Genomic DNA, 13665 nt, shown 5'->3' with positions numbered 1-13665 from the left:
TATATTTAGTGCATTGATACCTTCAGTGGGAGTGGTTCTGAATACTCAAAGAATTTGTAAATTGTCAACAGTGGTGGATCACTTATCAACTGACACTGCTGGAGGATTTTTGATGATCAATACCGAATTAGTTGCGGTAAGATCAATGGTTTTGCAAAATCGACTTGCTCTTGATATATTATTGGCAAAAGAGAGCGGAGTCTGAAGAATGCTGAAAACGCAACATTGTTGCACGTACATTCCAGATGAAAGTGTTGAAATCCGCAAATATGCTAGAAATATTACACATTTGAAAGAAGAATTGAAACCACTGTAGGTTGATAGTGCATGGAAGAGGCTAACTACTGGTCTCTCTTCTGTAGGTAGTTGGTTTTCTAACGTAGGAAAAAGTATTTTAGGTAGAATACTGATGCCAATAACGGCAATAGCCCTACTGATTTTAGGGATAATGATGTGGTGCAAGTGCTGCAAAAATAAAAAGTCGTATACAATAAACAAGAAAGGAAAGAAGAGGAATTTTGCAGAAAAAGAACTTGAAGAGTTGAATGGGAATTTATATAAGAAAATGAAAAAATTCCAAATGAATAATGAAAAGAGACCTAATAGAACAATTGAAGAAATAGAATTGGGAAAATGTTAAAAGTTGGCATTTGGTTCTGTACTTAGTGATGGTATAGAGTACAATCAAAGAGAGGATTGATGGAGCAAGGTTTCATACATAAAGATACTTGCTCGGATTCAATCCTCTCGAAATAACATGAAATCTACTAATCAATATGTTTTGTCTTACTAATAATTGCACCACATGACATTTTTAGTATCTAGGGGAAGCTTGACAATGTGTTTTCACTAACCGTAACCCGAATGCATTAAAATGGTCGCCAAAAACCCGGGAACTTTACTGTGCATGCGTCTACCACATCTACATGGTGTGACGTATTTCGCTTCTGGTGGGAAATCTTTGCAGCTGCGCACTAGTATTAAAGATGACCACTTCATGTCTCACATACTAAAGCACCTGCTGCTGCTTGAACTAAACGTGTTTGTTCCGCTTAACTATTAATGCTATAGTTAAAATAAAGTAATGAGAATAGAGTAGAGATAAGTGTTATACAGTGCATTCATCTATTTTTGCATTCTAATGTGTTTCTCTTTGACTTTATCATTAGCTCGTATTTGGGCCTGGAGAGTAACTTGTAACGCCATTTTGAAAGCCACACTGTGCAAGAGTCACAGTATCGAGAGTCCTCAAGCCATGGCATTGAATCAAAGCCAACAACAGTCTTGCCTGCGATGCGCCTGGGAATTTAACCTCGTGAACTCCTCAGTGGAAGAGACAAAATACATTGTTATATTTTGTTTAGCATTTTGCTACAGTAATGCTGGAGGGAGTAAAAATCATGGGAAAGTAAATTATGGGCGGGAACATTGACCAATATTAATGGAAATGATCTCAGACTGGTATGGTGTGATGACCTCTCCTCGCCTTTCTGACCAATCAAATCAAGGGAATACACAAATATGCAACATTGAGGGGTGGTATACTGCCCTGGAAAATGGTATAACTAAGGTAGGCTTAGCTAGTTAGGTTGTCCGACTTGTCACAGACCTGTCACTGACCCAACGTATGCCGGAGGAGATCGAGAGCAGAGGTGCTGGTCGAGCACTCCGTCAGAAGAATCGATAAATTGCTGAGGGAGAAGAATCGATGACCCAATCAGGGTGTGAGTGATAGCCGCAGACAGAGAGGGGTGTGACGCTGGTGTTGCACTTAGATGAGGTCCTGTCCTGATTTGCCCCTGTCCTGTCCTGATCTGCACCTGTCCTATCCTGTTGGCACCGGATTTGTCGGGAGCCCTGTTTCTTTGCCCCAGCCCGTTGCCAGGGTTGGTCTTCACACTATTCTATGTAAATATAATCTGTGTGGCATGTCATTGTGCTGTTTCCCTCTCTCACCCTTCCCAGGTATCAATGTCTAATAGAAATCTCGCAATATTTCTACAGATCATCACTGTGATTATTATTTTCTTGCTTGAAAAGTCTTTAATTGAGCTTATATGGACTCTTGCAAATAATAATTTACATAGATAAAGTGTTTAAAACGTTACTGAGTCTGTGGTTATTTTATAAAGGTAATGATATTATGCTACCCATTATGCTAACACCCTATTCAATCCCGTAGGACTGTTATTTACAGGTGACAACGATTGGTAAGTCAAAGGTAAAGGTCCTAAAGAAACAAATTCTGATAGGCAGGAAAGTAGCGCTAGGATTACCTGTTCAAGGTGTGTATGTTTATGGGCCCAGGTGAGTATGTTAGGTAATCCCGGCACGCCATCATTGGTCACCGGTCAAACTGCATAAAGCTGGTTTATATTCGCACACCGATTGCTGGAGATGTTCCACTTCTGATTGTGATACAACTCATATTATTTGTGAATGTCCTAAGATGCAGCCTTTTTGGGCCTTTGTTGGTAAAACTTTGCATTCCACAATGCCTTTTCATCTTCCACTCACTTCTGCCAACATTCTTTTGCATAATTTACGCCATTTTCCAAAGCTCTCCAAACCACAAACTTGTCTCTTCCATATTGCGTTAGCTACAGCTAAAATTTATGTTCTGTGCCATTGGAAGTCCTCATCCCCTCCCTCAGAGGAGGAATGGTAGTGGCAATGATGCAGACAGCTGTATATTATCACCCTCTCTAATAAACTATTATATCCTAAACTCTCATGAGGTAAGTATTTTCTATGATAGCACTTTTCCATATTATTGTTATGATGATCTTATGTAAAGTCGCTGTTTTCATACTCACATTTTAGTCATTTATATATATTTATTATTAATGTATGCAGTATCAATTTCTTATTCCTGTCATTTTTCACTATTTGTATAGGTATTTATTTACTTATTTACATACAACGTGACCTCTTATATATTCCTGATTTATATGTCCATATTTATTACAAAAAACATGTATTCCATGTTCCTTCTTATAATATTTCTTGAGTATTTATTAATAATTCATCACTCTTACCTATTTTGTTTTACCATGTATTTTATTGTAAAATTCAATAAATAATTTCAACAACAAAAAAGCAGTTGTGATGCGAAGATATATGCTAAAATTCTTGCTAACAGACTGGCCAAAGTTATCAAGAAATTAGTTTCTCCCTTACAACATGGATTTGTCCCAGGTCGGGCCATGACGGATCATATTCGGCAGACTATTGCCCTATTTGATTCCACTAAGGTTACCGGAGACCCTATGGATCTAATATTATTAGATGCAAAAAAAGCTTTTGATAGGGTCTCTGGCCATTTTTATGGGCAACTATGGAGAAAAAGGGGCTGGGTAAAGGGTTTAGTAGAGCTATCCAGATTATGTACCGGGATCCCACTGCCAGAATAGCCATAATGATTTGTATGTCTGATATAATTAAGATATCACGAGGCATGCACCAGGGTTCTCCTTGTTCCCCTCTATTGTTTGCCCTTTACATCGGCCCTTTAATTAGGAAGATAGAGGAGAAAGAATCAATCCTGGCTATACCACTAAAGGAGGGGACACCAAGATCTTAGCCTATGCGGACAACCTGGCCATAGTTACACCCAACCCACTGGATGCTCTTGTGGAGATAGAAAGAAAGGCAAATCACTTTGGTAATATTTCAGGGTACCAACTTAACGATAGTAAAACACAAATTGTTAAAAATGATAAAACAGACCTAGAAGATGAACGAGTAATCCAGAATGCTAGATATGTAGGGGTCGAGATTAATGCTAATGCTGAGGAAATTGTTAATCTTAATTTGGAGCCACTATTACTGAGATTTCAAACAGATTTCACTAGAATGAATAACTTACATCTTACACTGTTAGGTAGGACACCGTTATCAAAATGCTATTTCTACCAACAATTCTTTAATATTTTAGAGCCATTCCAGTTGAAATAAACAAATCCTGGTTTTTAGCTTTAAACCAGTTGATCTCTAGATTTTTATGGGCCAGACAACGCCCTCAGAGAGTCTTAAAATATGTATTTCCATTATAATATGTACATCACTTTAGTTTGATTAGCATATGAATTGTTCTGCCAAAGTGTAAACTAAAAATTAAATATAGTGAAAAAATACATCAAAGATTAAGGTTTCGGAATGGTACGGCAATAACATATATTAGCTAATTGGATACAATTCAATGATGGAAAACAGCACAGTCAAATAAATAGTGTTTAAAAAACACCACTTTTATAAGCTAATGAGAGATTTTGTTTTTAAATATAACAATGAACATATTCTTACCAATATTACAACGACATCTAGAATATTCCAGATACTGGTAAAATACTGCAGTCTGTGTATTTTCAACTCCAGGACTTCCTCCACAATGTAGTAGAAGATGAATACACAAAAGATGATCTCACAAGCAATAATGAAATAGTCCCATCTACTGACATAGCGAATAAGCTTCACAGTACGTATCTGCCATGATGGAATTGCTCCTCCGGTGGCTGGAAATTCTATCACCAATCTTGAAATAAAAGAAATAATACTTAAACACCAAATTGTGGTGGTGTTAAACAACATTTACTTACGATAGTCTCCCATTGTCATGAAAGCAGTCAGTAACATTACTTGTGTGAATATAACACTGATCAGATCAGAGTTTTTGCATTTAGGGGTCTCATTCGTGGTTTCACGGAACTGGGCCATGGTAAAATCAGAAATTATTTTATCGATACTGCACAGTAAATCCATTCTTGCATCATGCAATTACAAGTTAAACCACACATAATTGGAAATTGCTCTTTGGGGTCGATTTCTTCAGTTCTATAATTGGAGGGAATTCCCACTTCCGTGGAGTTTAATGCATACATTTGCCACTTACTCTGGACAGGTGGTGAATGTATGCAGGCACCACTGGGTGGGGTATGGGTGAGAGACGTGGTGGAGGGAGTAGGTAGGTGGGGTAAGGTGTTTACTCATGGGGCAGTATTGGGTCTTTTGCTGCAATTAAGCTGACCACTACTGCAACCAAAAAAACTGGATGTGGAAAAAATGTCCTACTCATAAAGTGACGTAAGATTCCTTGAGGTAATTCTGCTCTGTCTGACTCCATAATGAGGGTCTAAGTCTAGCCCTTTATGTTAAATATCAGGTCAAATATGATGATGCTTCTATGAATAAAAGAAATGCACACAATTCAAAAACACATAACTTTACTCCATGTGTACTCACATTTAAAAGACACATATTAATCCTAACAAAAATATAAAAAGTAGCAGGAGCCGTATTTAAATGAAACAATAATTATATTCAAATGCTTGACTGAAACTGAAGTTAAGCAAACAGGTTGCTGCCCTAACTACTGCATATATGGCTTGAGATATTGGTTACTCCTTTTTTAGTTTTAATCTTTTTTATTATATTTGTTGTGTACATACATTGCATATTACATTCATATGCAACAGATATGTGATACATGAAATAGACAGCGATAACAAAAAAAAACATCAATGCAACAAACAGAACACTCAGTAAACATTAATTGAAATAGGAATTCTAAAAGAAAAAGAAGGGGTATTCTTCCCAAGTGGAGGAACATCAACAGTGGCGTCTACACCATTTTCTTAACAGGAGGGGAGTGCTAAAAAAACATTCCAGAGAGCCAATTTGAATGAGGGATGCAACAGCAGTTCCAGCCCTGCCAAGTATCACGCATCAGGTGTTAGACTAATGCATTTCAGTGTGGTGATCCGCATCACCGCACTGAAATGGAAACGCATTATAGCGCTTCCACATCTGTCGAGCCAGAGCACTGGCTGTAAATGCCCCATTTACTGACTGAAAGAAAAGTGGCAACCGCTGTGTGCGCTGCTCCTCAGAGGCTTAGGGGGCGTGTTGCTACTCTGCTAAAATGTAACACAACATGTCCTCACCTCACTGACTGACACTGTCTTCGTAGTAGCCAATAGGGACTGACTCCTGACTTCAGTGAAATATATTGCCCCGTGAGGAATCTTAGGATTCGCTCCGCTTCAATACATTTCAGTGACCTCAGTCGTCAGTAGCCATTGGCTACTGCGGAGACAGTGTCAGCCAGTGAGGTGAGGCCATGAGTGTCTAACTCACATAGGCGGGTGGTGGAGCCCAATGACGCGAGTGGGCGGCAATTTAGAAGAATACAGTTGAAAGAATAACGTTTTCGGCTGCCCCGCTGTAATGAATCCTTCGACTGGATCTCGGTGACCCCCCACGGCGGCTGAGTGAACCAGGGACCTCATCGGTGGGCGCTGAAATGGTTCCTCACTTGTCAGGCCCCAGAGCACACCCACTGTGCAGCCAAATTAGCTCATTTTCTCAAAAGAAGAGAGTTTCCCAAGGACCAGAAAGGACTGGGTCAATAGGTAGTATCAAAGAAGAGATTCCTTTCTGGGTAATTATTTCACAAGGTGACCATGAGGCCTATCCGTAGCAGTTAGCTGTATTTGGCATTTGCAATTGACAAATTCAAGAAGTCAAGATTTAAGTCTCCACACTAGGTTATTTATACTTTTTACTCAAAGTTTATTTTATAGAAATTCATATTTAGGCATTCATTTTAAATACACATTGTAATTTAACACTGTGGTACTCTGGTACAAGTATATGTCTAATGGCTAACAATTCCGTGTTACGGTTATCTAACACAGAGTCACCACTTTATAGTATGCATTCAATATTTAAAATACAATAATACAACGAATCAATAAAAAACATTTTTTCACAATTTAAAATAGTCCAAAGAGTCGACGCGTTTCGGTGCGTTTATTATACTTGGTGCACCTTCATCAGGACAGAATAAGTTAAAAACAGGTTTACATCTTCTTTCTGAAAAAATGAATAGAATGCATATTATTAGTGCGGAATTCCTAGTTTGAGTTTTTGTCCTAGTAGTGGGCTTAATACTTCAAGTTTACAACGAAATTTCCTTACTTTAAATTTAAGAAAAGGGCGTCCTTCGAGTGGTTTTCTGGGACGTATTGTTCTTTAATTTGTCTGGTAGCACGTGTTTATCAATTCACGGCCGTCAGTGATCTATAATCATAATTTCCTTTTTAGTTATGTTTTACATTATTTATATTTTCAATTCTCGGGTCAGTTACGTTATGTTATGCTGCACTTACTTGTATAGATTATTAAAGGCATGTAATCAATGATGCGGGATTGATGATGTCATCTCCAAGTGGCGTGTTTTTCTTAAGGTATATGCTCCTCTATGTAGTCAAGTGACAATACTCTTAAATGGAGGAAATATAATATATCTTTTAGGAGCTGAGACATATTTAGGGAAATATTAGTATCCAACATGCCAGATTTGTACCTACCGATCATATGAATCGTGTCAGTTTTCAAGGCTTTTAGCTCATTGAGTTGGTAGTCCTAACGTTTCTAGAGTTTGTTGTCACTGCGCTTGCTTGCCTGAGACCAGCCTTGCTCCTTTTTTGATTTTTAAGAGCTGTTCGTGGGGCATAACAGAGGTAAGGCATAGATGTTAGTTTAGTATGGACAGTTAGACGCTGTCTTATCATCACATTCAATATTGACAAGTAGACACAGGCCATTATTGCCTGATAGTCTACTTCAAACTTTGTTAGCATTTATTTTAACCCTTTAAAACAGGGAGATGCGTGAGTATCCACTTATGCTCCTAATTCCCCATTTAGATTATGAGTATCCTAGTTCCTCATTTCAATCATGCGGGCACTCCTTAAGCTATTTACCCTAAGAGTTGCCCCTGACATCCCGCTAAAGCTGCGAACTCACTCCTCTACTAAACGGGAATGCTTTCATTACCCTCACTCGACTCCGCTACGTGTAACAGGGTGTTGAAAGCGTTCTTACCTCTATTCTGGCTGGTAGTTCCTTCGTGTGGCTGGCGTCCGCTTCACTGGAATTGACAACCACACGGAGGCTGCTGGGTACTATTTATACCGCTGTTAATTGGATTATTGCACTATTGGCGGCATTAATTAAATGTTTAAGTGTATCTGATGTCATACATTGCGGCCATTATTGTAGTTTTTTAATCATTATCCCTTCCTCTATCCCGGGCAGAAACTGACGATGCACCGGAAGGGCTGAGTGTTCACGGTGCACGGCGGCCATATTTGTAGTTTGTTGTCAATGCGCAACAACTACAGAGACAAAGTTACTGGAAACGAGGCCAATATCATTGGAAGCCAAGTCTTTGTTAATTTTACGACGGCCATAGTTGTAGTTTGTTATCAATGCGCAACTACAGAGATAAAATTACAGGAAACGCGATCGATAACTTTGAAAGCCAAAACTTTATTTAATAAGAACGGCCCATTTAGATATACCTATGTACCTACGCAAGTAATATGTGTGCTTGTCTTTTATACTCAAATTCTGTGGGAAGCTAATCGCTCTCCGCAGTTTTCATTAATTATATTTCGAAATTATCACCGCATTGCTATCCCAGTATTACCGGGGTGTATTGTGCACAGTACCTGGTGCCAGCGATTCTGTGCGCACCATCTTGAAGGTATTTTAGTAGTTATTTCTACACATAGTATTAGCCTTCATTTGTTACAATGCGCATGCTGTGACAAGTATAATCACATTCACATTATAATTGCAGAGCATTCTACTGTAATTCTGTATTTATTTCTAAAACAGTAAATCTCAGTTTAACAAAAAAGGGCTTACATCCGTTTCATGAATGTTGTCAATACAGATTTAGATACTGTTCTATTTTATACATCACTCATTTAGAAAAAAAGAGAAAGGGCATACGTCCTATGCATTCTTACTGTCAAAAATAGATGTCTATTGCTGTAATTATAGATGTCTCTACCGTATTAGTGGCTGTTATACATGACTGATGTATCTGAGTCTAAACAGTCAAGGCATATATTTCCTACATTGTGACTGCCACTACAGATATTATGAAGTTATTTCTCCCTATTGTCTAAAGAAAAACCACATCAAGCATGTACAATTAGTCGGTAGTTACACAGTGCTATGCCATTAATTCATCAATCACTCTAACTGCAGCTTATAACCACATTAGTCTATAAGCTCTGGATATTCTTAGCTGTCATAGAATCCCTAGCAGCATCAATTTATCCTGGACATTATCTGATTATTTTATCCCACTCTTCACGGTTGTTGAGCCCTTGGTAATAAGATTTAAATTTTGACATATAGAACTGTTCTCTCAGTTTGCGCTTTTTGTTAGCATCTCCACCTCTCACAGAGACTTTGATTTTTTCAAGAATAAACCATTTTAGATCGTCTAGTTTGTGGTTCTCTGTGGTCCAATGTTCGACTAGTGGTGCATTTTGCCTCTTGAGTCTTATTGCTGATCGATGTTCTGTCAGCCTCAAGCGTATTTCTCTTCCTGTTTCTCCTATGTAACATTTGTTACAGGGGCAAAGAATTAGGTATACCACATTGGAGGTCCGGCAATTTACGTGCTCGTTCATCCAATGGGTAATACCATTCACTTCCACTTTGTCAGTTTTAATGATGCCTTTACAGTGTGTACAAGACCCACACGGCAGATTTCCTCTAATGGGAGCACCATTGAGGACATTTCTTTGTCCATTCCTTTTAGGTTCTTGGTACGTGTGCACTAGCTGGTTTCTAATAGTTCTATTTCTTCGAAAGGCATAAGTGGGTTTTGCTAACGGGGTGACTCCTGTTTTGTTTAATATTCCCCAATTTTTGTTTATCAGGTTCTTTACTTTGTTGCTAAAACTATTGTAATCGGATACCATAATTATATTGTTCTTCTGTTGTTTCGATTTCTCAGTTGGTTCAAAAAGGCTCTCTCGATTATAATACTTAGCCCGCTTATAGGCTTGTTTGATCAAACGTTTGTGGTAGCCTCGCAGTGTAAGTTTTTCTTTTAAAATCTGTGCATGTTTCTCATAGCTATTTCTGTCACTGCAGTTTCGTCTAATTCTTAAGAATTGACTAAAAGGTATGCCATCTTTTTGGCATTTTGGATGATAGCTGGTGTGGTGCAACAGGGTATTTCTATCCGTGGGTTTCACAAATAGTTCCACGTTTAATGCTTGGTCTTTCTCATAAATCTTAATATCCAAAAAATCCACAGCTGATTGACTCTTATTAAAAGTGAATTTTAGGTTTGGATCACCACAGTTTATCCATTCCAGGAAATGATCAAGGTCCTCCTCGGTACCGTCCCATATAAAGAAAATGTCGTCTATAAATCTAGACCATATCTTGACATTTTCGAAATATGGACAGACCTCATTATATACGTGTTTTGACTCAAATCTCCCTACATAAAGGCAGGCGAGACTGGGAGCACAGGTGGCTCCCATGCTGGTGCCCTTGATTTGACAATAATAGTCTTGCTTAAACAGAAAAATGTTGTTCTTAAGGATAATTTCAATACAGTCTAAAATGAAGGTGTTTTGGGCATTCAAATCGCCCAAGTCATTTTTCAGTATCTCCTCCATCATTTTCACTGTGTCCTCCTGGGGGATATTAGTATACAATGCTTCAATATCCATGCATACTAACCATTGGGTCTCTTTATTAAAACTTAATCCTTCTACCCTGGAAATCATGTGGGTTGTGTCCTTTATGTAGGACGGTAATTCTGCCACTAATGGCTGAATAAAGTGGTCCACGTATTTACTGAGGGGCTCAGTTAAAGACTCTATACCAGATACTATTGGCCGCATGGGCGGATCTTCCAAGTTTTTGTGAACTTTGGGAAGTCCATACATCGCTGGGACTTTTGGATTTTCATTAATGAGGAAGCGATATTCCTCCTCACAAATTACATTGTCCTCTTTGGCAAAATCTACCACTGTCTTGACCTTCTTCTTCAGATTTTCCCATTCACTGATGTTACTGGGTCTATAATGCATTTCGTTATTGAGGAGTTTATACATTCTAGTTTCATAGTCTTCCGTGTCAAGGATGACTATGCTCCCTCCCTTGTCTCCGGATTTTATTATTATGTCATCATAAGATGACAAAGATTTTAATGCTTCCCTTTCTACTTTGGATAGGTTATTCTGAGTCCACACTTTTGTGTCCAGTAGTTTCTCTAAGCCCGTGGTTACCACTTTTTCAAAAGTGTCAACCTCAGGACCCACCATGTTTGTATTAGGTGTCCAATTAGATAGTGGTTTAAGGCCTGATTTATTGTTGTGGACTCTATTTTCTTTCCCCTCGAAGAATTTTTTTAAACGAATTTTCCTAAAAAGGTCCCTGACATCCCTCTCTATGTTGAATCTGCTACCTGTGGTACTTGGTGCAAAACCGAGGCCTTTCTCCAATACTTTTATTTCATGCACAGTGAGTGTTTTGTTTGAGAGATTTATAATAGGGGCTTTTTGAGTCAGTGGATCAGTTCTATCATTTCTTGGGTCTTCTTGGTCTAATCCCAATCTTTTTGACTGCGGGTTCGCATGTAGGGTCTCCTCATGGTCCCCCCTGTCTGTTGATTTCCCTGACGTCCCCTCCCCCGTGTTCTGAAACCCCTCTGCTGGCGTCTCTGTTGCTGGCCTAAAAAAGCCGGTTGGTACTCTCTGTTAGAGCCCTGTGCTCCTTCTCTATCCTCTGTCCTATTTCTGGAGTCAGAGTTTCTCTCCCCCCTCTGATTCCGAGCTGTTATATGAGGTGTCTGAGAAAGTGACATTTTTCCTAAAGTACCTATTTCTATTATAGTTGAAATGTTTACCATTATATTCTGTGGGGGCTGGTTGGTCGTAATAGTCTTTTTGAGTATATGGATATACTAGTTCATTTTTGTAATTAGCTACATCTTTACGTAACTTATTAGTTTTTTTGTTGATCATATACTCTTGGTAGCCACTGATATCTTCCTTAATCTCGTCTAATATTTTTTTCGCATCTTCCAATGCGGTGCTCTCGTTAAGTTGTTTTTCTAAGGTTTCTATCTCCTCTCTTTCTATAATGATAATGGCTTGAGCGGTCTCTATTATAAGCAACATCCAGTCGCGACTGCACCTATTCGCGATTAGGGTTCAGCTTTCCTTGAACTTCTCGTTAGTCACGAACAGGCCTGGTTCGTTCCTAATTTGAAGTCCCACGGGTACACACTGTAAAGGCATCATTAAAACTGACAAAGTGGAAGTGAATGGTATTACCCATTGGATGAACGAGCACGTAAATTGCCGGACCTCCAATGTGGTATACCTAATTCTTTGCCCCTGTAACAAATGTTACATAGGAGAAACAGGAAGAGAAATACGCTTGAGGCTGACAGAACATCGATCAGCAATAAGACTCAAGAGGCAAAATGCACCACTAGTCGAACATTGGACCACAGAGAACCACAAACTAGACGATCTAAAATGGTTTATTCTTGAAAAAATCAAAGTCTCTGTGAGAGGTGGAGATGCTAACAAAAAGCGCAAACTGAGAGAACAGTTCTATATGTCAAAATTTAAATCTTATTACCAAGGGCTCAACAACCGTGAAGAGTGGGATAAAATAATCAGATAATGTCCAGGATAAATTGATGCTGCTAGGGATTCTATGACAGCTAAGAATATCCAGAGCTTATAGACTAATGTGGTTATAAGCTGCAGTTAGAGTGATTGATGAATTAATGGCATAGCACTGTGTAACTACCGACTAATTGTACATGCTTGATGTGGTTTTTCTTTAGACAATAGGGAGAAATAACTTCATAATATCTGTAGTGGCAGTCACAATGTAGGAAATATACGCCTTGACTGTTTAGACTCAGATACATCAGTCATGTATAACAGCCACTAATACGGTAGAGACATCTATAATTACAGCAATAGACATCTATTTTTGACAGTAAGAATGCATAGGACGTATGCCCTTTCTCTTTTTTTCTAAATGAGTGATGTATAAAATAGAACAGTATCTAAATCTGTATTGACAACATTCATGAAACGGATGTAAGCCCTTTTTTGTTAAACTGAGATTTACTGTCTTAGAAATAAATACAGAATTACAGTAGAATGCTCTGCAATTATAATGTGAATGTGATTATACTTGTCACAGCATGCGCATTGTAACAAATGAAGGCTAATACTATGTGTAGAAATAACTACTAAAATACCTTCAAGATGGTGCGCACAGAATCGCTGGCACCAGGTACTGTGCACAATACACCCCGGTAATACTGGGATAGCAATGCGGTGATAATTTCGAAATATAATTAATGAAAACTGCGGAGAGCGATTAGCTTCCCACAGAATTTGAGTATAAAAGACAAGCACACATATTACTTGCGTAGGTACATAGGTATATCTAAATGGGCCGTTCTTATTAAATAAAGTTTTGGCTTTCAAAGTTATCGATCGCGTTTCCTGTAATTTTATCTCTGTAGTTGCGCATTGATAACAAACTACAACTATGGCCGTCGTAAAATTAACAAAGACTTGGCTTCCAATGATATTGGCCTCGTTTCCAGTAACTTTGTCTCTGTAGTTGTTGCGCATTGACAACAAACTACAAATATGGCCGCCGTGCACCGTGAACACTCAGCCCTTCCGGTGCATCGTCAGTTTCTGCCCGGGATAGAGGAAGGGATAATGATTAAAAAACTACAATAATGGCCGCAATGTATGACATCAGATACACTTAAACATTTAATTAATGCCGCCAATA

The 13665-nt window shown here is 38.6% G+C and overlaps 1 protein-coding gene across 1 annotated transcript in view; it reads right to left on the bottom strand.

Annotated features, from left to right (window-relative positions):
• The window catches only part of PKD2L1 (polycystin 2 like 1, transient receptor potential cation channel), a 2231834-nt gene that overhangs the window by 1424968 nt on the left and 793201 nt on the right, over window positions 1-13665 (bottom strand). Inside the window, exon 6 of the mRNA XM_078641081.1 lies at window positions 4306-4534. Coding sequence (XP_078497207.1) covers window positions 4306-4534 — 229 coding nt within the window. The remainder of the gene's footprint in view (window positions 1-4305; window positions 4535-13665) is intronic.

Source organism: Lissotriton helveticus, chromosome 5_1, assembly GCF_964261635.1.
Source record: "Lissotriton helveticus chromosome 5_1, aLisHel1.1, whole genome shotgun sequence".
NCBI classification, from domain to species: Eukaryota; Metazoa; Chordata; class Amphibia; order Caudata; family Salamandridae; genus Lissotriton; species Lissotriton helveticus.
This window is presented reverse-complemented; position numbering and strand designations above follow the sequence as displayed.